Source organism: Bubalus kerabau, chromosome 1, assembly GCF_029407905.1.
Source record: "Bubalus kerabau isolate K-KA32 ecotype Philippines breed swamp buffalo chromosome 1, PCC_UOA_SB_1v2, whole genome shotgun sequence".
Classification (NCBI taxonomy): Eukaryota; Metazoa; Chordata; class Mammalia; order Artiodactyla; family Bovidae; genus Bubalus; species Bubalus kerabau.
In genome coordinates, this window is record NC_073624.1 from 218,575,527 (window position 1) to 218,602,211 (window position 26,685).

A 26,685-nucleotide genomic window follows, 5' to 3' on the forward strand; every position below is an offset into this window, starting at 1 on the left:
ATGGCAATTATTTTGGTTTTCTGAGTCTTGATACCACAAAGAATTGAGTCTGGGGCACACTTTTAGGCAATTCATACCATGGAATGGTATAGGAAAGCAAAGTCTGGAACACTGCTGAAGAATTCCATTTAAAAGGTTTTCTTTAATTCCAGAGCTGTAGTTCTCAAGCCTTGATGTGCATCACAGTCACCTGAAAGGGAGATTTTTAAAACCCATATTTCTGTGCCCTAACTTCAGACATTCTGATTTAGTAGGTCTGGAGTGGGCTGTGAAAACCTGCATTTCAAGCAAAGTTCAGATAATGCTGATGGACCAGGGCCCAAATTTTGAGAACCATGGTCTGGAGAAAAGCACTTTGGCCTCAGCTATGAATAGAGATGGCTACATCTTTGTCTGAAGGAGTTTAAATGTGGTGATTACTTCCTTACATACATCTTCTAGGATTTTTTCTCATTCATCAATGTTTATATTTCCATTTTTTTTTATTTTATATTTCCATTTTTAAAAAAAGACGAGAGAGGGAGACAAAGAAGGAAAATATAGAGAAAGAAGATGGACAACTCTCTCAACTCTCTCTTGCATAGCCAGAGCCCAGGAAAAAGATCTGGCTGACCTCTGAGAAGACGTGAGTAGTTAGGAAGAGGAATGCAACAGCCCCCTGAAGCAACATAAATCTCCATGAAACCCAAGGCTTCAACCTTAGAAAACTAGCTCGAGGACTTCCTCACTAGCCAGCAGCTCTACTAAAATGTAACCAATCCCCACGCCTGAGATTTCATTAGTTTGGCAGCCTGTTGGTTTGCTGACATCTTTTAACATCTTAGAATGAAAAGAGGCTGCATAGAAGATGGCCTCTTTCTGCTCAGGGTTTCTACAGTGCCTTTTGGTGAGTCCCAGGCAGCCAGTAGGTGACCTGATATCATGGGCTCACATCCTTCACCAGTAAGGCAATCTGTTCCTGCAGCTGCCGCTCTCCTTCCCATGCTTTGCTCTGGTTTCGACACCTCAGCAGCTCAGCCTTATGGTCCTGGTGATGCATCGGGCAGTAGCTCTGTGGTTCACACAGCTCCTGAAAGGCAAGGGACAGAGTAAGGAATCCTCTTGATGCCTACAGTCTGCGCACGAGGTATAATAGAGATGCTACAGGGAGTGGCTTAGAAGGAACAGCACTTTCTTCTCAGAGGGCTTTGCAGGCCCTGGGAGCTGCATGTTAAAGTTGGCTCCCCCAAGTCTGGGCTATCCCATTGCCCCACATGCCCCATCCAAGATTTACCATATATTCTGGAAAGAAGTCTCTGTAGCCCCCTTTGAGGATGTATAGCTCTGGGTAGTACAGGGCAGGATACTGGTTCAGAGCCCTGTCCTCTTCTCTCAGAGAACGGCACCTTTAGAGAAAATCCAGAGATGGGTGAGATGGGAAAAAGCAAGTTCAGGATTCCATGGGTCATTCACTGGGGAAAGGAAGGAAGAATAGACTTTTCCTAACCCTCAAAAGGAACTCCAGATCTTATTTTTGCAAAACAAGGTGCAAGTAGCACTGCTCTTTCTCCTTTCCTCCATTGGTACCTAATTCCAAATCCCTTTTCCTTCACTACTTCAAACCTTTGAATTGTAGAAACTTCTTCCTTCCACCTCTTTAACATTCTTTAAACTACAGTGGAAATCATTCATTCAGTCAGTCTCTGTCTGAACTGGGCTGGGAAGGTTCCCTGCCTGTAAGTCCCAACTCAAGATCCATCACCCTCTCCATGGCCCCTCCTCGTGTAGACACTCACATTCGGGGACCCCTCTCAGAGGAGAATTCACAATGGAACACGATGACTATTCTTTTCTGGTTATCCAAAGGGACAATGGGTTTCTTCAGAAAGAAGTTATATAGTTCTTCTTGACTGTGAAAGTTTAATGCTCCCTGTAAAATAATTTTATTAAGTATTTCCTTAAGGGCGAGAGAACAGGGCCAACACTTAGAAATAACTGGAATCTACCCCCAGGGCCTGGCATGGAGCTTGGTTATACACTAGGTGCTCAATAAACATTTATAGAACAGAACTGCCTAAAGTGTAGGGATTATTGTGAGAAATGTCTGTAAGCATTAAGTGTTTGCAAAGTGCTGCTCAGTCCCTGGATTAATGTTTTTATTTCCAGGTAGGAGCTTTTGGCTTCTATAGGAAAGAGGCAGATTGGTCTAGGAGGGAAAGGGAAAGTAAATTGCTCAAGGTTCACAGAATTACAACAGGAATGAGGACTGACAACCTTGATGTATTCCAAATGTATAATGTTTGCCCTGGTTCCAGAGGTCGCAGGACCCTTTGCCTAGACTTCTTAAGTGGTATCTCTAGCCCCTCCCCTGCTAAGTCCTCAATATAACCTTACCTGAATGTGTCCTCCCAGGTACTCATATGGATAGCGGCAATCGATGATATAAAATTTCTCAATCAGACCCTGGAACTCCCCTGATAGTAAGGCAGCCACCTGTACAGAAACTATGACTGAATACCCTGCCTCTTTGGAGGGAGAGAAGAGCCAGTCACCCAGCTCCTAATGTGTACTCCTTTTAGTCACTCAGGATCCCACTGTATGCCCAGCCTCCAAAGTCCCCCTATATTTGAAACATGGCAATGGTGCAACCGCCCCCCACCAACCCTCCTCAAGTAAGAGATTAAAACAGGCAATGGCCTTTTGGAGAACCAAAATAGTCAGTACTGCCAAGACACAAGGGAGAAGATTTAAGCTACTTATTTGGAGGAAGACACGGCTGCAATCAATCTCTGAGAAGACACCCAAGGATTTCTGTAAGGGCACAGGTAGCAGCTAGAGGTCTCAATTTTACAAGAAGAAATGAGAAATGATTCCCCACCCTCCACTGTAAGATTAGGAAGCGAGTTTCTCAAAAGGGATACGGAAGGAAAGGGTTGATATCCAGAGGAGGAAACTTAAGCTACATGTGGTTATATAAATTGGTTCAAACTTTCCAGAGGAAACTTTGTAAATACTTATAAAAAAAATAAATGTAATTACATTTTCAGCAAGTTCTTTTCTAGCATCTTAAGTAAACAGAAGTACATAAAGATAGGGCACAATAATGTTGATCTCACCATTGCTTTAGATTATCAAAATATTATAAATAACTTAAATACTCAATAAAAGAGGTTTAGTTAAAAAAGTTATATATTATCAGTATAACAGAATATTACATAGCCATCAAAGGGATAATATAGATTTTTTTAAAATGATATAGAAAGATGTTTACAATGACTTACTAAGCTAACTACAAAATTACATGATTATGATACTATTTTTATAAAACTTATTATACCAGAATAAAATCTGTAAGGCCATAAGGAAAGTCTTACTAGTGCTTATCTCTGATGGTGAGACCTATGGGTAAAGTGACAAAATAATTATTGCACAAACTAGAATACTTTTGAGAGTGACAAGAGCACTATTAATAATATGCAGTAATAGGCATAAATGGAATTGCAACATGTAAACCAGGATGTAAGGCCAGCCTAATTGGGTGATTTTTATTTTTCTCCCTTCCCCTTCCTCCTTCCTTTCTTATGTAACAATTATATATCATTTGCTTAATTACAAACAAAGGTGACATATAAGAGAGACTTTTAACATAGCTTCAGCTGAGTACAGAGTCCACATGAGTGAACAAAGTGAAAGAAATACAAATGGAAGTGGGGATTTTAGGGACAGAACAGACCAGATGGCAGCTTATGTAACCAGTTACCATCTCCAGAAATCTGCTTACTGTTTCTGGGTTGACGTACTTCAGATCTTGGTGTTTCCCTGACACGGTTGGCAGTGCACATACCTAGAAATACCCAAGAGCTAAAAAAACAGCAAGTTCTCTATACCCAAATTTGAAATCATGACCCATATATTGTCCTATCCAAATGACATTTAAAACCCCAGATGCCTTCAGAAATCAATGGTCTCAATGTGCATATGCAACGATCCCATTTCTAAGAACTGAACCTAAGGAACTAATTACGAATGTTAAAAATTCTTAGACTTAGCTGCAAATATGTCCATCTTGGTACTGTTCATAAGGAAAAATTGTAGAAGTAAATAACAAGAAAGGATTTATCAGGAAATTATGGGCAGCCAAAAAAAAAAAGAAATAGTGTGCTATTAAAAGTGATGAAATGATGAAGAACTATTTATTACATGAAAAGATGTTCCTGATATATCAAAGGAGATGGAATAAAAACCTCAAAACAAACATGGAAAAACAAAAAGTGTATTTATGCACATGCATGTGTCTTTGTGAAAATACGTACAGATATACACCAAAATATACACCAGAAATATACACCAAAAAAATAGTAAACGGAAACAATAATACTCTGATAAGATCTGGGGTAGATTCCATTTTCTATCTTTTCTGTAGTCACCAAATATGATTTATATAATTTTTAAATATTTTTTTTAAAAAGTAGAAAGCTTCATATTTGGGACTTCCCTGGCAGTCCAGTGATTAAGACTCTGTGCTTCCACTGCAGGGGACACAGGTTCGACCCCTGGTTAGGGACCTAAGGTTCCACATGCCATAGGGCACCACCAAAAAACAGAAAAAAGAAAGCCTCATACTTTTTCTACTTCTGTAGATATTTCCAGAGTGAATAAGGGATACTTTCTCATGAAAGGCTTAGGGCCTAGATCTACCACTACAGCACCTTCAGGTTATCAGTGAGTACTTGCTAAAGACGCATATTAATTAAACTTAGTGTCCTCTGCAAGCAGATAAGTTTCAGATCCAAAATACAGGATGAAATATATGGTGCAACCAAACTCACCTTGGAGAAATCACCAATCAGAGGCCCCTGGTTTGAATCTTCCTCCAGCATCTGAGTCATATTGATGTCACAGAGGGAGACCATTTTCTTTAGACCTAAGCCCTGAAGACAAGATTCCCCCCACCCCAATCCTCATGTTAAAGGTTTAAAAACCAAGGGAAGTAAGGAGTGTAGGGAGATTCATTAAAAATATGCATACTCTTTGATCTAATAATTCCACTTGTTTTACTAAGAAAATAAAGATATGTAGAAAGATTTGGCTATTAAGGATGTTTACAATAGAGAAAAATTACTAATAAATTAAATGATCAGTAACAGGATCTTGGTTAAACAAATCATATCCACACATTATTGATTACTATTAGGGAATAAAAAGTAAGCTGTAAATTAACTTCATTAACTTGAAAATATCACATCATTAAGTAGGTTAGAAAACATGTACTTTGTAATGCCTCTTTAATAAAAGAAAAAATATATTTGCATTAAAAAAAGTCTGAAAGGCTATACATTATTAACAGTAATTATCTCTGGCCTGTGTGATTATGTACATTTTGCAATGGCTTCTTTTTGCTTATTTGAATTTTCTATTTTTCTATAATGCCATACACTGATTTTATAAAATAGCCAAATGTATTGAGATTTCTTTTTTAAAGGAGAGATACAGGATGAGGACTAAGTTTTTCAGAATTTGCTTTCCAGCAAACCAGTGTGCTCTATGATGTTATTTCTGTCCAAATGCCTATAAAACAGCAATAAATGTCCTTCTCAATCACAGTTCCCTTGTATTCTCTCAGATCTTAAAAAAGGTGGTTGGGAAGACAATACAGTGATATCATTTCAAAAATTATAATAACATATTTATTATTAAATACTTTATACATGGGTGCAGATGTAGAAAAGGAAAATGGAAAGAGGAATTAACATTTGTGTATAGAATAATAATTGCAAATATTCAAACAATAAAGTCCATGGCTAAAGAAGCTCAAAAAAAAAAAAAGGAAAGAGGAGATAAAAGTAAAAGTACAAGGCCAAAAGCTATGCAAAAGCAACCCCCAACCCAGAAAGGTGGAGAAGATGAGATAAAGATTAAAGAGACTGTCTTTTTAAAAAGTTTCTGACAAAAAAAAGAAAAAAAAGTCTTACCTTTCCGAGCTCTTTTTGGTTTGAGCAATACTTCTTTTTTAGTTTATCTGGTATTGTGCTGTCCTTGAATTTTACCACCTGCTTCAGACTTGGACTGTTCACGCTGTCTGGCAATGATGAGGATTGATACAGGGAGCTCCGGTTCAGAGGTGGCTGTTTGGAAACATGAAACCCCAAAGTTCTTATTCCTTAAAGTGTGTCTGCAGGCCAGCACTGTGAACCTCCCCCGGGAGGTTGTTAGAAATGCAGAATCCCAGATGTTAGGCTTCTTCCCAAACCTGATGAATTAAAATTTGCACTCTAACAAGATGCCCAGGTGATTCCTAGAAACACTTAAGTTTGAGAAACAATGCCCCAGATAAGGAACCTGTCCTCCCTTCCTCATTAACACGTTCTCCTCAGACTCCATGATGTTCCATCTCTAAGTCGTTTTAACTCCAGCCAAATTCTCAACCTGATCATCATATATACAATACTTGTAGAAAAAAGCAAATGCAAGCTTAATTTCTCTAGTCATATGATAGCTTCTCTATGGGATCCTAAGACCCTGACTATCAAGATTTAAGAATCCCAACAAAACTGAAGATAACAAGCCAAAAAAGTTAGCCTGGGTGAAAAGTACTAAGAAGCAAGAGTATATAGTTGTCCCTTGAGACAACTGTGAGGTATCTGTGAGAGGCTGGTTCCAGGACTCCCACAGATACCAAAATCTGGGGGTGCTCAAGTCCCTTATTTAAAATCATGTAGTATATTCTATGAACATCCTCTGTACATTTATTTTATTTATTTATTTATTGACCATGCTGCACAGCATGTGAAATCTTAGTTTCCTGACCAGGGATCAAACCTATGCCCCATGCAGTTGAACTGCAGAGTGGTTAACCCAGGGAATTCCCTCTTATATATTTTATATCATCTCCAGATTGCTTATAATATGTGTGTGTGCATGTGTGTGCGTGTGCACGCACACTCATGCATGCATGCTAAGTCACTTTAGTCGTGTCTAAAGTGATGACTAAGTCACTTTAGTCGTCTCTTTGCAACCCTGTGGACTGTAGTCTGTGAGGTTCCTCTGTCCATGGATTTTCCAGACAAGAATACTGGAGTGGATTGCCATGCCCTCCTCCAGGGGATCTTCCTGACCCAGAGATCGAACCCACATCTCCTGCATTGGCAGGTGGACTTTTTACCACTGTGCTACCTGGGAAGCCCGCTTATAATACCTAATACAATGTAAATGATATGTAAATAGTTTCCCGTGTAGGCAAATTCAAGCTTGCTTTTTGGAACTTCCTTCAGGGGAAAAAAAGAAAACTTAAAATTTTTTTTTCAATCTATGGAGTGAAAGAGAAAAACTATCATTCAGGCTTAAAAGAGGTTAATGCAGGAAGAAAAACAGCAAAATAAGCAGCATGCAAGGGAAAAGGAAATAATAGAATCTAATATCAGGATGAGGACCAGAGGGCTTTACAGCTGAATTCTACCAAAAATTTAGAGAAGAGCTAACACCTATCCTACTCAAACTCTTCCAGAAAACTGCAAAGGAAGGTAAACTTCCAAGCTCATTCTATGAGGCCACCATCACCCTAATACCAAAACCAGACAAAGATGCCACAAAAAAGAAAACTACAGGTCAATATCACTGATGAACATAGATGCAAAAATCCTTAACAAAATTCTAGCAAACAGAATCCAACAACATATTAAAAAGATCATACATCATGACCAAGTGGGCTTTATCCCAGGGATGCAAGGATTCTTCAATATCTGCAAATCAATCAATGTAATACACCACATTAACAAATTGAAAAATAAAAACCATATGATTATCTCAAAAGATGCAGAGAAAGCCTTTGACAAAATTCAACATCCATTTATGATAAAAACCCTCCAGAAAGCAGGAATAGAAGGAACATACCTCAACATAATAAAAGCTATAAAAGACAAACCCACAGCAAACATTACCCTCAATGGTGAAAAATTGAAAGCATTTCCCCTAAAGTCAGGAAAAAGACAAGGGTGCCCACTTTCACCACTGCTATTCAATATAGTTTTGGAAATTTTGGCCACAGCAATCAGAGCAGAAAAAGAAATAAAAGGAATCCAGATTGGAAAAGAAGAAGTAAAACTCTCACTGTTTGCAGATGACATGATTCTCTACATAGAAAACCCTAAAGACTCCACCAGAAAATTACTAGAGCTAATCAATGAATATAGTAAAGTTGCAGAATATAAAGTCAACACACAGAAATCCCTTGCATTCCTGTACACTAATAATGAGAAAATAGAAAGAAATTAAGGAAACAATTTCATTCGCCATTGCAATGAAAAGAATAAAATACTTAGGAATATATCTACCTAAAGAAACTAAAGACCTATATATAGAAAACTATAAAACACTGGTGGAAGAAATCAAAGAGGACACAAATAGATGGAGAAATATACCATGTTCATGGATTGGAAGAATCAATATAGTGAAAATGAGTATACTACCCAAAGCAATCTATAAATTCAATGCAATCCCTATCAAGCCACCAATGGTATTTTTCACAGAACTAGAAGAAACAATTTCACAATTTGTATGGAAATACAAAAAACCTCGAATAGCCAAAGCAATCTTGAGAAAGAAGAACGGAACTGGAGGAATCAACCTGCCTGACTTCAGACTATACTACAAAGCCACAGTCATCAAGACAGTATGGTACTGGCACAAAGACAGAAATATAGATCAATGGAACAAAATAGAAAGCCCAGAGCTAAATCCACACACCTATGGACACCTTATCTTTGACAAAAGAGGCACAAATATACAATGGAGAATAGACAATCTCTTTAACAAGTGGTGGTGGGAAAACTGGTCAACCACTTGTAAAAGAATGAAACCAGGACACTTTCTAACACCATACACAAAAATAAACTCAAAATGGATTAAAGATCTAAACGTAAGACCAGAAACTATAAAACTCCTAGAGGAAAACATAGGCAAAACACTCTCTGACATAAATCACAGCAGGATCCTCTATGACCCACCTCCCAGAGTAATGGAAATAAAAGCAAAAATAAACAAATGGGACCTAATTAAACTTAAAAGCTTTTGCACAATGAAGGAAACTATAAGTAAGGTGAAAAGACAGCTTTCAGAATGGGAGAAAATAACAGCAAACGAAGCAACGGACAAAGAATTAATCTCAAAAATATACAAGCAACTCTTGCAGCTCAATTTCAGAAAAATAAAAGACCCAATCAAAAAATGGGCCAAAGAAATAAACAGACATTTCTCCAAAGAAGACATACAGATGGCTAACAAACACATGAAAAGATGCTCAACATCACTCATTATCAGAGAAATGCAAATCAAAACCACAATGAAGTACCATTTCACACCAGTCAGAATGGCTGCTATCCAAAAGTCTACAAATAAATGCTGGAGAGGGTGTGGAGAAAAGGGAACCCTCTTACACTGTTGGTGGGAATGCAAACTAGTACAGCCATCATGGAGAACAGTGTGGAGATTCCTTAAAAAACTGGAACTAGAACTGCCATATGACCCAGCAATCCCACTGTTGGGCACACACACCGAGGAAACCAGAATTGAAAGAGACATGTGTACCTCAATGTTCATCGCAGCACTGTTTATAATAGCCAGGACATGGAAGCAACCTAGATGTCCATCAGCAGATGAATGGATAAGAAAGCTGTGGTACATATACACAACAGAATATTACTCAGCCATTAAAAAGAATACATTTGAATCAGTTCTAATGAGGTGGATGAAACTGGAGCCTATTATACAGAGTGAAGTAAGCCAGAAAGAAAATCACCAATTCAGTATACTAATGCATATATATGGAATTTAGAAAGACGGTAACGATAACCCTATATGCGAGACAGCAAAAGAGACACAGATGTATAGAACAGTCTTTTGGACTCTGTGGGAGACGGCGAGGGTGGAATGATTTGAGAATAGCATTGAAATATGTATACTATCATATGTGAAACAGATCACCAGTCCAGGTTCCATGCATGAGACAGGGTGCCCAGGGCTGGTGCACTGGGATGACTCAGAGGGATGGGATGGGGAGGGAGGCTGGAGGAGGGTTCAGGATGGGGAACATATGTACACCCATGGCTGATTCATAACAATGTATGGCAAAACCACTACAATATTGTTAAGTAATTAGCCTCCAATTAAAATAAATAAATTGAAAAAAAATATCAGGATGACCATTATAGGATTGATACTATGAAGCCTATCAGGAAAAAAAAATGGATTAAATACCATGGGAGCTGCTCGCCCAGGAATAGACTAAGTACAGAAGTATAGACTAATTGTCTCTTTGAAAGATATGATATGGGTGTTATATACCCAGATGCAGGGGAATATATTAAAAGATCTCTGATAGCAACTTTAAACTAATCCAAGATTCTTATCCTCTGTTTTCCTTCTTTATATACTTATTTCACTAACTGCCATGGATTGACTTAGAAGCAGGCTACACCATAAGAGAGTCAAAATTGGAAAACATATTGATAGTCAATGGTTTCTGGGAGAAGAAAGTAAGAACATCAGTAATTTACTGTACAACACAATAACTACATCTACACAACAGTATTTGTCACACCCATGGTCCTGTCTAAAGAAAATTTGCTTGTTCATGGTACCAGTTAAAGGTACAGATCACATTTGATATACCAACATTCTATACCTACTTTTTCCCTTGGACCCCTGTCAGTCAACGCCCTATAGTCTCCACAATCCTACTGCAAGCCACTGGTGACTGGACCATATTGCTGACTGAACACTCCTATTTAGTGGTCAAAAATATGTAAACATAATCTGGGTCAATCAGGTTCTCTCTCTGGGAGTCAAACTTGCAAAATGTCAAAATAATTAGGCAGCAGGAGAAGGCAATGGCACCCTACTCCAGTACTATTGCCCGGAAAACCCCATGGATGGAGGAGTCTGGTAGGCTGCAGTCCATGAGGTTGCTAAGAGTCAGACACGACTGAGCGACTTGACTTTCACTTTCCACTTTCATGCATTGGAGAAGGAAATGGCAACCCACTCCAGTGTTCTTGCCTGGAGAATCCCATGGACGGAGAAGCCTGGTAGGCTGCAGTCCATGGGGTCACACAGAGTCGGACACGACTGAAGCGACTTAGCAGCAGCAGTAGAAGCCAAAGTTTTATTAAAAGGAAGGAGCCAAGAGATACAGTCAAGGTCATGACACCAATGATGAATGGATGGATGAACCAAAGGTATAATGGTAGAGGAGATGTGGTAAAGAACCGAGAAGCAGGCTACTCAGCCTCCATGAATGACTTCCCTTCGTATTACTTCAGTTTTGCCCTGAGAAGAATGCAGGAGAAAGCTAGATCAGAATTTCAAATTTGCTGGCCTTAGTCAACCTTTGTTTCTTTAACCAAAAGAGCCTCTCTAGAACACACTGTAATTATTAAGCAAAGAGTTCATTTTAAAGAGTTTGAATTAACTATCTACTAAGTGAAATGTATCCATTTATTAGCATTACATCTAAGAAATCTTTGCCTAACATAGGGTCACAAACATTCTTCTCCTGTTTTTTTCTTCAGCAGTTCTACACTCTTATGTTTAGGCCCATGATTCATTTTGTGTAAAGTTATATATATGATATGAAGTATAGATTGAAATTTTTGTTTTTCACATGGATTTTGCATTGCTCCAGCACAATTTGTTGAAAAGACTATGCTTTCTGCATTTAATTGTTTTTGTATCTTCGTCTATTATCAATTGACCATACATGCATGGGTCTATTTCTCAAATCTCTATTCTGTTGCACTGAAGCTTTAGGTTATTGGTAGCTATTACGATGGCGATAATGAGGGTGATAAACATCTCTTTGGGTTTCATATAGTCCAAGGACAAGAAGCCAGAAATAAACATTCACAGAAAACTATTTCAACAAACAGAAACAGCCACTACTGCTTTGATAGGTTATTTCCAATACATTTATATAAAAACAAATGGCTGCTGCTGCTGCTGTTAAGTCACTTCAGTCGTGTCCGACCCTGTGCGACCCCATAGACGGTAGCCTATCAAAGCTATCCCCGTCCCTGGGATTCTCCAGGCAAGAACACTGGAGCGGGTTGCCATTTCCTTCTCCAATGCATGAAAGTGAAAAGTGAAACTGAAGTTGCTCAGTTGTGTCCGACACTTAGCGACCCCATAGATTGCAGCCTACCAGACTCCTCCATCCATGGGGTTTTCCAGGCAAGAGTACTAGAGTGGGTTGCCACTGCCTTCTCCAAACAAATGGCAACTGATTGCAAAGAGTGTGAGTGCTAAGTCATAGAGGAACAATGATAATGATTCTTTAGCTTTGTCTAGCTAGTCAGGAGTCTCCCAGTGTCCAGAAGCTGGTGAGGGTAGATCCTAGGACCAGCTGTCTTAGATCTACCAATTAATGGCTTTCATTGTTTAAGGAATTAATGAACACTTTCCAAATCTGGGAATTTTTAAGCACTGAAAAGACCAGAAAGAAAAAAGCTCAATTCTACTTACAGATTTTTAAACTGGATAATTATTTCATAAACTGAAGAGGCATCACCATTTCCTCATAGCTTATATGCTCTTTAACACACATAGACTTGGCTTCTGTATGTACCACTCTACTGCTCTTATCAAGGTTATCAACAATCTTCTTGTAACATCAGACGGTCACTTCTTTAGCCCTGTATCATCCTGAATCACACAGTGGCTTCCATTGACTTGGCTACTTCCTTCTTCTTTAGCTTCAGTGGCACTACCTAGTTACTGAGTTTAGTCCTTGTATAGGCAACCGTTTACTGAAAAAACTGTGATTCTTCTACCTCTCTGACTCCTTCTGTCCTCTTTGTCAAGTTTCCCCACCTACCAAACCTCTAATAGATGTTGGATTCAGAGCGAGGACCTGGTCTTTTTTCTAGGTGATTTTCTCTTACTCATGAATTTAGATTTTCCCTCTATGATGATGATCCCCAAATTTCTATCTCAAGACCTCTGTTCTTACTTCCCGACTTCCATATTTACATACCTGTTAAACAATTTTCAAGTACATACCAGGTGACATAGCAGTGAATAAGAGGGTGGAAGAGACAAATAAACATACTCTGTACTTTCATATACTGATAAGTACCATAAGTGAAAAATAAAAGATAAAAGATAGGAAAAATACTGGGGTTAGAAGCTTGTCGGGAAAGGCTTTCTGACAAATGTGGAGATCTGAGACTGAAATGAGGGAGAAAATCATGTTTGCCCAGGGGAAGTGTTCTAGGCTGAAGGAACAACAAATGCTCTGGTGAGAATGGCAAAACCAGTGATGGCAGAATTTTGGATGGTTCCAGCTTCCCTGGTGGCTCAGAGGTTAAAGTGTATGCCTGCAATGCAGGAGACCTGGGTTTGATCACTGGGTCAGGAAGATCCGCTGGAGAAGGAAATGGCAACCCACTCCAGTATTCTTGCCTCGAGAATCCCATGGACGGAGGAGCCTTGTGGGCTACAGTCCACAGGGTCACAAAGAGTCGGACATGACTGAGCGACTTCACTTTCATTTTTAGAAAGCTTAGAAAACTGAAGTAATACTGGACTTCCCTGGTTGTCCAGTGGTTAAGAATCTGCCTGCCAATGCAGTGGATGCAGGCTTGATCTCACAAACCTGCAAATCTTGGAGAAGATTTCACATGCCATAGAGCAGCTAAGTCCATGTACCACAACTACTGAAGTCCAAGAACCGTAGAGCTTGTGCTCTACAACACAAGCCACCACAAGGAGAAGCCCACACAGTACAATGAAGACCTAGCACCACCAAAAATAAATAAATATTTAAAAAAAGAAAACTGAAGTAATACTATAAACCAACTAGATCTAATAGACAACTGTAGAATACTGTACCCAACAACAGTATTCTCAAATACACATTCTACTCAAATACACATGGAACAGTCTCCAGGATAGACTATATACTAGGATATTAAAAAAAAAAAAGCCTCAATAAATTTTAAGGATTGACGTGATATAAAGTATGTTCTTTGAACACAATAGAATAATTAGAAATTTATAACAGAAAAAAATCTGGGAAATTCACAAATGTAGAAATTAACACACTCCTAAATAACCAATGGGTCAACAATGATCATGAAAGAAATCAGAAAATACTTTGAGATGAACAAGAATGAAGATATAACATACAAAAACTTGGGTAAAAATTCAGCTAAACCAGTGATTAGATGAAATTTATAGCTCTAAGTACCTATAAAAAAAAGAAGAAAGAATTCAAGTCAATGACCTAGAAATAACTAAATCCAAGCAGGAGGAAGGAAATAATGGATTAGAGCAAAATTCAATGAAGTAGAGAATAGAAAAACAATAGAGAGGGGCTTTCCTGGTGGTCGAGTGGTGAAGAATCCACTTTCCAATGCAGGGGATGCAGGTTCAATCCCTGGTTGGGAAACTAAGATCCTGCAAGCCATATGGCATGGCTAAAAAATACAATACAATAACTTAAAAAAAAAAAAAAAAAAACTTCTCAAAGAAAAACTCAGGTCCAGACACCTTCACAGGTGAATTCTGCCTAACATTTTAAAAAATGAAAACCAATCCTATACAAACTCTTTCGGAAAACTAAAAAAGAGAGAATTCTTTCCAATTGATGACATTTCACTGATACCAATACCAAAGACATTATAAGGAAAACAAAACAATGAAGATCAATATTGCTCACAAACATGGATGTTAAAATTCTCAACAAAATTTTAGTATATTAAATCCAACAGTACATAAAAAGAATAATATATCATGACTAACTAATCAAAGGAATGCAAGGTTGTTTTAACAAAAATCAATAAATGTAATTCACAGTATTAGTAGGTTAGAAAAAGAACTCATATGATCATCTCAGTAGATACAGAGGAAGCACATGACAAAATCTAGTACTTGTTCCTGCTAAAATATCTCAGTGAACTAGGGAAAAGAAGGAAACTTCCTCACCTGGTAAGGGATATCTCGAGAAACTTACAGCTAACATTATACTCAATAGAGAAAGTCAGGATGCTTTTCCTGTAAGATCAGGTACAGGCAAGGGGTTCTCAATAATTATGATTGTAAAGGAATCCTGATTAAAAAAAAATTGACAACTATTAATCTAAGAGAAAGAGGAAAATAGATAATATAGGAGAGAGGAAGAGAGAGAAGTACTGTAGGAGCAAACAAGAAGAGATGCTTCCATCTGACTCAGAGGTTTTGCAAAGTCTATACAATAGACCATAAGGCCCTATATGATCTGTCCAGGTACCTGCCTTCTGCCCTTATCTACCCCTCTGCATGTGCTCACTGCTCCAGCTTTCTTGCTCTTCCATGAATATGCCAGGCATTCTGCCATCTCAGAGGCACTCACTTTCTTTTCCTTCTGCCTGTAAGAACTGATTCCTCCTGATAGCTGCTGCTTGGCTTCATTGCTGCTTCAGAAGTCTGCTCACTCTCAGAGAGATATTCTCTAACCTATGCAACCTACCAAAAAGATCAACTCCCAGACTTCCCTGGTGGTGCAGCGGTCAAGACTCCATGCTTCCACTGCAAGGGGCACAGGTTCGCCTCTTAGTTAAGAAAGTTCCACATGCCATGCAGTGCAGCCAAATATATATATAAACTCTCATTCTACCACATTGTAATCCAAGCACTCTCCATTCTTCTTACCCCACTTTTTTTTTTACCATAATATTTTTGCTATCAGCCAATTATAAATATATTTTGGATTTGTCTATTACCTCTTGACTAGAATGTAAGCTCCACGAGAGCAGGGACTTGTTCTGTGTTCACTACTGTAACCCCAGGATTATTGAATGAACAAATGCAAAGGGTGCAGTGTAAATGGGTGAAATGGCTGAGTTTAGATCTGAGCAAGGACATTTTGTTTCATGTAACAAGAGGAATGGCAGATCATATGAATACCAAAGAAGATGGGTTGCTATATTTGGCAAGAAAAGGTAGTTTTCTACTGCTTGCTTCTGTTTTCTTTGAAACCAGACACTTCAAACTTCACATATCTAGAGTCATCCTTGACCCATCCTTCCTTCACAGCCTATATCCAACCCACCAGGTCCTGTTAATTCTATATCCAAAGTGTATTTTGAATTAATCCACTTCTCTCTGTCCCACAGCCACCACCTTAGTTCAGGCTACCAACAATTCTCCCTGGGAATGTTGCAATTGCTTCCTACTCTTACCTACTTCCAACTCCTTCCTCTCCCCTCCCCAACTCTTATCCATTCCTCTTCCAGCAACAAGTGTGGTCTTCATAAATCAGATTATACTAGTGCCCTGCTTAAAACCCTTCAATAACTTCCCACTGCATTTATTTAGAATAAAATTGAAAAACTTGCCATAGCCTAGAGGCTCTGCACGATTTCTCTCCTACCTACCTCTCCTTTCCTACCTCAGGCAACTTTTTCCCTCACTCACATTGGTTTCTCAGCTCCTTGAACACACTAGTATCTTTTCACCTTGGGACTTTGGCACTTAACAATATTCCTTTGTCATGGAACAATCTAGCTATGTATGTTTCCTTATCAACTCCTGTCATGTACAGTTCCTTATCAGTTCAGTTCAGTCACTCAGTCGTGTCTGAACTTGCAACTCCATGAACTGCGGCACACCAGACTTCCCTGTCCATCACTAACTCCCAGAGCTTGCTCAAACTTATGTCCATCGAGTTGGTGATGCCATCCAACCATCTCATCCTCTGTCGTCCCCTTGTCCTCCTGCTTTCAATCCTTCCCAGCTTCATGGTCTTTTTCAATGAGTCAGTTCTTCACATCAGGTGGCCAAAGTATTGGAGCTTCAGCGTCAGCATCAGTCCTTCCAGTGAATATTCAGGACTGATTTCCTTTAGGATTGACTGGTTTGATCTCCTTGCTGTCCAAGGGACTCTCAAGAGTCTTCTCCAACACCACAGTTCAAAAGCATCCATTCTTCAGCGCTCAGCTTTCTTTATGGTCCAACTCTCACACCCATACATGACTATTGGAAAAACCGTAGCTTTGAGGACAGATCTTTATTGGCAAAGTAATGTCTCTGTTTTTTAATATGCTGTCTTGGTTAGTCATAGCTTTTCTTCCAAGGACTAAGCGTCTTTTAATTTCATGATTGTAGTCACCATCTGCTGTGATTTTGGACCCCAAGAAAATAGTCTCTCACTGTTTCCACTGTTTCCCCATCTATTTGCCATGAAGTGATGGGACTGGAGGCCATTATTTTCGTTTTTTGAATGTTGAGTTTTAAGCCAGCTTTTTCACTCTCCTCTTTCACTTTCGTCAAGAGGCTCTTTAGTTCCTCTTTACTTTCTGCCATTAGGGTGGTGTCATCTGCATATCTGAGGTTATTGATATTTCTCCCCCAATCTTGATTCCAGCTTGTGCTTCATCCAGTCTGGCATTTCACATGATGTACTCTGCATATAAGTTAAATAATCAGAATGACAATATACAGTCTTGATGTATTCCTTTTCCTATTTGGAACCAGTCTGTTGTTCCATGTCCAGTTCTAACTATTGCTTCTTGACCTGAATATAGATTTCTCAGGAGGCAGGTAAGGTGGTTTGGTATTCTCAGAATTTTCCACAGTTTATTGTGATCCACACAGTCAAAAGCTTTATCATAGTCAATGAAGCAGATGTTTTTCTGGAATTCTCTTGCTTTTTCTGTGATCCAATGGATGTTGGCCATTGGATCTCTGGTTCCTCTTCCTTTTTCTAAATCTAGCTTGAACATCTTAAAGTTCTTGGTTCATGTACTGTTGAAGCCTAGCTTGGAGAATTTTGAACATTACTTTGCTGGTGTGTGAGATGAGTACAATAGTGCAGTAGTTTGAACATTCTTTGGCATTGCCTCTCTTAGGGATTGGAAGGAGTTGATAGTTCCTTATCAACTTACCCTAATTCATCCAGGACTTTCTCACTTTTAGAATGAAAGTCCCATGTCCTGAGAACCCCCTCAGTTTCAGGCAAACTGGGACAGTTCATGAATCTGTTCTCAACTAAATATCTCCTGCTTGAGGAGGCCTTTCCTAATTACCTCCATTTAAAGGTTTCCTTCTGTCAAGACGCTATATAGGTCCCCATTTTGTTTCCTACATTACACTTGGACAATTTGTAATAGTTAAATTATTTTGTCTTTATCACAGTCATTTGCAATTTGGCTACTAAGCATCCTATTTTAGTAAAATCTCAAATTAGAATGAAGCCTTGCCTCCTGATAAGAAGACAAAAGGGGACAGATAATCCCTTTTCCGTTCTCTTATAGTCAACTTCATATTCTTGACTGGATTTTGAACCTTGAGAAATACAAAAGCACAGCACTGGTTAAGATGTTTTTATGCTGCATCACAGTGGACAATATAGTGGGTGGCAGCAATGTCCCTGACCAAGAGTCCAGCAGCAAGGTGGGTTATGTTCTGTGGCAGGGGGCCAGTAATAGTGGCACTGAGCATTTAGCCAGCAAGTGGTGGCATCCAGAGCACAACGTTCCTATAGTAGCACTTTGGCTGGGCCTCATCTTGTTTTCCAAACTTCCTGGTAATTTTCCAAGTTCCTCAATATCTTCCAGAAAAATCTTTTTTCTGCCTGAGGTAACTAGAATCTATTTCTGTTATTTGCAATCAAGAACTCGAACTAAATTCATCTAGTAAGTTGATGAACATGTTTTTTGGTTTTGGGTTTTTGTGTCTCTATGTCAGGAATATAAACCCCAAGAGAGCACAAACCTAGTGTGTTTTGTTCACCATTGTATCACAGTGCCTGACCCTTAACAAGTGTCAACAGGGTTTTTTTTTTTAAAGAAATGAATCAAAAATCACAAAGGTTATACCAATCTCCTTGCTTTATAAGGTATCCCATTCCATTTAGCATCAAAGAGATAAACCAGTAACAGAAAATCCCTATACTTTTTCTAACCTAAAATCTACTGCAATGCACAGTCTTAAACAGCAGGCTCTCAATAAAAAATTACTTTATAAGAGTCATAATCCAAGAAAACAAGCCAATAGATTTAATATTTATTAAAGACCAATAAAATAAATACCTAACAGCCACATGTTATTCTTTCATGTAAACAAACAAAATTCCAGAGTGTTTACTGGGGTGAGTCTATTTTAAATTCACTGTCATATAATGTTTATATTATACAATTCAAAATGAACAAGGTTTCTAAGACTGTGAAAGATCATCAATCAGCAAAGAAAGATTCAATTTTGTTCAGTTATTGTACTTATAATTTCACAAAAGCAGTTTAAACACTTCAGAAAAATTTCAAACAATAAAATTGAAAACAAAAGAATTTTCTTTTTAATCAACATTAAATTCAACTTTATTACGTTAATAACTATTGAGACTTGTCTGTATTAATGCCAACATTTTACAAATATAAAGACTAACTTGTATTTCAAGAGCAACATTAAGGTTCATTTCACAATGGGCTTTTTTGTTTTTTTCCAAAAGGCCTAGTAGCATTTTCCCCATGCTAACTATCCCTAACTTTCTTTTTCCACAGATCTACTCTCCATAATCAGCAAGTCCTCAAAAATGTTTTCTTTAGGAAGGTCACTGTCAATTCTCCCAATACCCAGTATGTCCCTTTTCGATTGTTATCTTGGTTCTGTTGTTTCCCACAAACCAAGGAAATTAAAAGAAAACAGAATTTAATTTAGTGGGAGGGGGGTTCAGGATGGGGGGACATATGTGCACCCATGGCTGATCCATGTCGATGTAAGGCAAAAACCATCATAATACTGTAATTATCCTCCAACTAAAATTAATTAGTTTTTTAAAAATAACATTAAAAATTACATTTTTTAACTTCAATTTATAGTGCAGTGGCTCCCAGACTTTAGTGTGCATCAAAATCACCTGGAGGAACTACTGAACTAGATTACTGGGCCCCACCCACTTCCCTGGTGGCTCAGACACTAAAGCGTCTATCTTCAATGTGGGAGACCCAGGTTCAATCCCTGGGTTGGGAAGATTCCCTGGAAAAGGAAATGGCAATCCACTCCAGTACTATTGCCTGGAAAATCCCATGGACAGAGGAGCCTGGTAGGATACAGTCCACGGGGTCGCAAAGAGTTGGACACGACTGAGTGACTTCTCTTCACCCACAAAAATTCTGATTTAGATCTGGGGTCAGTTCAGTTCAGTTCCTCACTCATGTCCGGCTCTTTGCGACCCCATGGACTGCAGCATGCCAGGCTTCCCTGTCCATCACTAATTCCCAGAGCTTGTTCAAACTCATGTCCATCCAGTTGATGATGTCATCCAACCACCTCATCCTGTGTCTTCCCCTTCTCCTCCTGCCTTCAATCTTTCCCAGCATCAAGGTCTTTTCCAGTGAGTCAGTTCTTTACATCAGGTAGCCAAATAATGGAGCTTTGGCTTCAGCATCAGCCCTTACAATGAATATTCAGGACTGAGTTCCTTTAGGATTGACTGGTTTGATCTCCTTGAAGTCCAAAGGACTCTCAAGAGTCTTCTCCAACACCACAATTCAAAAACATCGATTCTTCAGCGCTCAGCTTTCCTTATGATCCAACTCTCACACCCAACCAGGACTACTGGAAAAACCATAGCTTTGACTAGACAGATCTTTGTCAGCAAAGTAATGTCTCTGCTTTTTCATATGCTATCCAGGTTTGTCATAGCTTTTCTTCCAAGGCTGCAGCCACCATCTGCAGTGATTTTGGAGCCCAAGAAACTAAATTCTCACTGTTTCCATTGTTTCTCCATCTATTTGCCATGAAGTGATGGGACTGGATGCCAGCTTCTGCTTCATCCAGCCTAGTTATTTTGCATGATGTATTCTGCACATAAGTTAAATAAGCAGGGTGACAATATACAGCCTTGACATACTCCCTTCTCAATTTGGAAGCAGTCTGTTGTTTCATGTCCAGTTCTAACTGCTGCTTCTTGACCTGCATACAGATTTCTCAGGAGGCAGCTAAGGTGGTCAGTGGTCTGGTATTCCCATCTCTTGAAGATATTTCCAGTTTGTTGCAATCCACACAGTCGATAAGGCTTTATCGTAGTCAATGAAGCAGAAGTAGATATTTTTCGGGAATTGTCTTGCTTTCTCTATGATCCAATGGATGTTGGCCATTTGATCTATGGTTTATCTGCCTCTTCTAAACCCAGCTTGAACATCTAGAAGTTCTTGGTTCACATACTGCTGAAGCTTAGCTTGGAGAATTTTGAGCATTACTTTCCTAGCGTGTGAGATGAGTGCAACTGTGCAATAGTTTGAACATTCTTTGGGATTGGAATGAAACTGACCTTTTACAGTCCTGTGGCTACTGCTGTGTTTTCCAAATTTGCTGGCATATTGAGTGCACACTTTCACAGCATCATCTTTTAGGATCTGGGGTGGGGCGCATATATTTGCAGGTCTGGGGTGGGGCCCATATACTTATATGGCTAAGAAGTTCCTACCTGATACTTAGGCTCCTGCTCCAGGGACCATACTTTATAGAGTTCTAGGCAACGGCACCCCACTCCAGTACTTTTGCCTAGAAAATCCCATGGTCAGAGGAGCCTGGTAGGCTGCAGTCCATGGGGTCGTTAAGAGTCGGACACGACTAAGCGACTTCTCTTTCACTTTTCACTTTCATGCATTGGAGAAGGAAATGGCAACCCACTCCAGTGTTCTTGCCTGGTGAATCCCAGGGATGGGGAAGCCTGGTGGGCTGCTGTCTATGGGGTCGCACAGGGTCGGACATGACTGAAGTGACTTAGCAGCAGCAGCAGCAGCAGCAGCAGATCTGTGCTACTCATTATAGAAACACAAACCACACATGGCTATTTGAATGAATTAAAACCAAGAAAAAAAATTCACTTCCTCAGTGGTACTACCCACATTTTAAGTTCTCAATGCGTCATGTGGCTAGTAGCTAGTGGATATTGTATCAAATATTAAATATTTCCATCATCTCCGAAAGTTATACTGAACAGCATTACTTTATATAATTGCTTAACCATCTTTCTTAACACCTTAGTTCATTCAAACTCTGTATATTCAGCTTACCAAGCCTGCTGAACAAGCAACGATCATTTTTCTAAGTCCCTAGTAGTAAGATTTCTTTTTTTTTTTTTCTTTCCAGCTGCAACTTTTTTTTTTGGCCATGCCACAAGGATTTGGGGATCTTATTTTCCCTACCAGATATTTAACACTGGCCCTTGGCAGTGAGAACATAGAGTCCTAACCATTAGACTGCCAGGGAATTCCCCTTTATATGATTTTTACCTCCCAGGTATCTTCAGCAGGAGACACCATAGTTCAGTTCAGTTCAGTTCAGTTGCTGAGTCCTGTCCAACTCTTTGTGACCCCATGAATTGCAGCATGCCAGGCCTCCCTGTCCATCACCAACTGCCAGAGTCTACCCAAACTCATGTCATTAAGTCAGTGGTGCCATCCAACCATCTCATCCTCTGTCATCCCCTTCTCCTCCAGCCCTCAATCTTTCCCAGCATCAGGGTCTTTTCAAATAAGTCAGCTCTTCACATCAGGTGGCGAAAGTATTGGAGTTTCAGCTTCAACATCAGTCCTTTCAATGAACACCCAGGACTGATCTCCTTTAGGATGGACTGGTTTGATCTCAGTGCAGTCCAAAAGACTCTCAAGAGTCTTCTCCAGCACCACACTTCAAAAGCATCAATTCTTCGGTGCTCAGTTTTCTTTATAGTCCAACTCTCACATCCATACATGACTATTGGAAAAACCATAGCCTTGACTAGACGAACCTTTGTTGACAAAATAACGTCTCTGCTTTTTAATATGCTGTCTAGTGTCTAGGTTGGTCATAACTTTCCTTCCAAGGAGTAAGCGTCTTTTAATTTCACGGCTGCAATCACCATCTGCAGTGATTTTGGAGCCCCCAAAAATAAAGTCAGCCACTGTTTCCACTGTTTCCCCATCTATTCGCCATGAAGTGATGAGACCGGATGCCATGATCTTCGTTTTCTGAATGTTGAGTTTTAAGCCAATTTTTTCACTCTCCTTTTTCACTTTCGTCAAGAGGCTCTTTAGTTCTTCTTCACTTTCTGCCATAAGGGTGGTGTCATCTGCAAATTTGAGGTTATTGATATTTCTCCTGGCAATCTTGATTCCAGCTTGTGCTTCTTCCAGCCCAGCGTTTCTCATGATGTACTCTGCATTTAAGTTAAATAAGCAGGGTGACAATATACAGCCTTGACGTACTCCTTTTCCTATTTGGAACCAGTCTGTTGTTCCATGTCCAGTTCTAACTGTTGCTTCCTGACCTGCATACAGGTTTCTCAAGAGGCAGGTCAGGTGGTCTGGTATTCCCATCTCTTGAAGAATTTTCTACAGTTTATTGTGATCCACACAGTCAAAGGCTTTGGCATAGTCAATAAAGCAGAAATAGATGTTTTTCTGGAACTTTCTTCCTTTTTTGATGCTCCAGCAGATGTTGGCAATTTGATCTCTGGTTCCTATGCCTTTTCTAAAACCAGCTTGAACATCTGGAAGTTCATGGTTCACGTATTGCTGAAGCTTGGCTTGGAGAATTTTGAGCATTACTTTACCAGTGCATGAGATGAGTGCAATTGTGTGGTTGTTTGTGCATTCTTTAGCATAGCCTTTCTTTGGGATTGGAATGAAAACTGACCTTTTCCAGTCCTGTGGCCACTGCTGAGTTTTCCAAATTTGCTGGCATATTGAGTGCAACATTTTCACAGCATCATCTTTTAGGATTTGAAATAGCTCAACTGGAATTCCATCCCCTCCACTAGCTTTGTTCGTAGTGATGTTTCCTAAGGCCCACTTGACTGCACATTCCAGGATGTCTGGCTCTACATGAGTGATCACACTATCGTGATTATCTGGGTTGTGAAGATCTTTTTTGTATAGTTCTTCTGTGTATTCTTGCCACCTCTTCTTAATATCTTCTGCTTCTGTTAGGTCCATACCGTTTCTGTCCTTTATTGAGTCCATCTTTGCATGAAATGTTCCCTTGGTATCTCTAATTTTCTTGAAGAGATCTCTAGTCTTTCCCATTCTATTGTTTTCCTCCATTTCTTTGCATTGATCGATGAGGAAGGCTTTCTTATCTCTCCTTGCTATTCTTTGGAACTCTGCATTCAGATGCTTATATCTTTCCTTTTCTCCTTTGCTTTTTGCTTCTCTTCTTTTCACAGCTATTTGTAAGGCCTCCTCAGACAGCCATTTTGTCTTTTTGCATTTCTTTTTCTTGGGAATGGTCTTGATCCCTGTCTCCTGTACACTGTCACACACTCCATCCATAGTTCATCAGGCACTCTGTCTATCAGATCTAGTTCCTTAAATCTATTTCTTACTTCCACTGTATAATCATAAGGGATTTGATTTAGGTCATACCTGAATGGTCTAGTGGTTTTCCCTACTTTCTTCAATTTAAGTCTGAATTCGGCAATAAGGAGTTCATGATCTGAGCCAGTCAGCTCCCAGTCTTGCTTTTGCTGATTGTATAGAGCTTCTCCATCTTTGGGTGCAAAGTATATAATCAATCTGATTTCGGTGTTGGTCAGCTGGTGATGTCCATGTGTAGAGCCTTCTCTTGTGTTGTTGGAAGAGGGTGTTTGCTATGACCAGTGTGTTCTCTTGGCAAAACTCTATTAGTCTTTGCCCTGCTTCATTCCATATTCCAAGGCCAAATTTGCCTGTTACTCCAGGTGTTTTTTGACTTCCTACTTTTGCATTTCAGTCCCCTATAATGAAAAGGACATCTTTTTCAGGTTTCAGTTCTAAAAGGTCTTGTAGGTCTTCATAGAACCATTCAAATTCAGCTTCTTCAGCGTTACTGGTCAGGGGAAAGACTTGGATTACCATGATATTGAATGGTTTCCCTTGGAAATGAGCAGAGATCATTCTGTAGTTTTTGAGAGTGCATCCAAGTACTGCATTTCAGACTCTTTTGTTGACCATGATGGCTACTCCATTTCTTCTAAGGGATTCCTGCCAACAGAAGGTCTTCTAGGTCTTCACAGAACCATTCAACTTCAGCTTCTTCAGCATTAGTGGTTGGGGCATAGACTTAGATTACTGTCATATTGAATGGTTTGCCTTGAAAATGAACAGAGATCATTCTGTCATTTTTGAGATTGCACCCAAGTACTGCATTTCAGACTTTTTTGTTGACTCTGAGGGCTATTCCATTTCTTCTAAGGGATTCTTACCCACAGTAGTAGATATAATGGTCATCTGAATTAAATTCATCCATTCTGGTCCATTTTGGTTCACTGATTCCTAAAATGTCAATGTTCACTCTTGCCATCTCCTGTTTGACCACTTCCAATTTACGTTGATTCATGGATCTAACACTCCAGATTCCTGTGCATTATTGTTCTTTACAGCATTGGACTTTGCTTCCATCATCAGTCACATCCACAACTGGACGTTGTTTTCACTTTGGCTCCATCTCTTCATTCTTTCTGGAGTTTTTCTCCACTCTTCTCCAGTAGCATACTGGGCACGCACTGACCTGGGAAGTTAATCTTTCAGTGTCCTATCTTTTTGCTTTTTCATACCGATAACGTGGTTCTCAAAGCAAGAATACTGAAGTGGTTTGCCATTCCCTTCTCCAGTGGTCCTCATTTTGTCAGAACTCTCCACCATGACCCCTCTGTCTTGGGTGGCCCTACACGGCATGGCCCATAGTTTCATTGAGTTAGACAAGGCTGTGATCCATGTGATCAATTTGGTTAGTTTTCTGTGATTGTGGTTTTCATTCTTATGACCTCTGATGGATAAGGATAAGAGGCTTGTGGAAGTTTACTGATGGGAGACTGACTGTGGGGGAATCTGGGTCTTGTTCTGAAGGGTTGGGCTATGCTCAGTGTAGTTCAGTCGCTCAGTCATGTCCAACTCTTTGCGACCCCATGGATTGTAGCACGCCAGGCTCCCCTGTCCATCATGAATTCCCAGAGCTTACTCAAATTCATGTCCATCGAGTCGGTGATGCCATCCAACCATCTCATCCTCTGTCTTCCATTTTTCTGCCCACCTTCAATCTTTCCTAGCATCAGGGTCTTTTCTAGTGAGTCAGTTCTTCACATCAGGTGGCCAAAGTATTGGAGTCTCAGCTTCAGTATCAGTCCTTCCAATGAATATTCAGGACTGATTTCCTTTAGAATTGACTGGTTTGATCTCCTTGCAGCCCAAGGGACTTTTAAGAGTCTTTTCCTACACCATAGTTCAAAAGCATCAATTCCTCAGTGCTCAGCTTTCTTTATAGGGGCTATGCTCTGCTGCTGCTGCTGCTGCTAAGTTGCATCAGTAATGTCCAACTCTGTGCGACCCCATAGACAGCAGCCCACCAGGCTCCCCGGTCCCTGGGATTCTCCAGGCAAGAGCACTGGAGTGGGTTGCCATTTCCTTCTCCAATGCAGGAAAGTGAAAAGTGAAAGTGAAGTCGCTCAGTCGTGTCCAACTCTTAGCGACCCCATGGACTGCAGCCTACCAGGCTCCTCCATACATGGGATTTTCCAGGCAAGAGTACTGGAGTGGGGTGCCACTGCCTTCTCTGGGGGCTATGCTCAGTAAATCTTTAATCCAATTTTCTGTTGATGGGTGGGGCTGTGTTCCCTCCCTGTTGTTTGACCTGAGACCAAACTATTGTAGGGGTAATGAAGATAATGGTGATCTCCTTCAAAAGGATTCATGCCTGCACTGTTGTATTCATTGC

General features: G+C 39.7%; 1 protein-coding gene across 5 annotated transcripts in view; it reads right to left on the minus strand.

Moving 5' to 3' along the window:
• Positions 1-122: 122 nt before the first annotated feature.
• Positions 123-26,685, minus strand: part of CDC25C (cell division cycle 25C) — a 36,533-nt gene continuing 9,970 nt past the window's right edge. For 4 of the 5 annotated variants that reach the window (XM_055554848.1, XM_055554842.1, XM_055554835.1 and 1 more), the window contains 7 exons: positions 5,952-6,104; positions 4,809-4,910; positions 3,761-3,823; positions 2,374-2,472; positions 1,776-1,909; positions 1,274-1,385; positions 123-1,069 (listed from right to left, as the gene is read on the minus strand). In XM_055554848.1, the coding sequence (XP_055410823.1) occupies positions 920-1,069; positions 1,274-1,385; positions 1,776-1,909; positions 2,374-2,472; positions 3,761-3,823; positions 4,809-4,910; positions 5,952-6,104 (813 nt within the window). In that variant the 3' untranslated portion in view covers positions 123-919. The remainder of the gene's footprint in view (positions 1,070-1,273; positions 1,386-1,775; positions 1,910-2,373; positions 2,473-3,760; positions 3,824-4,808; positions 4,911-5,951; positions 6,105-26,685) is intronic. The other variant, XM_055554845.1, reaches the window with a different exon arrangement.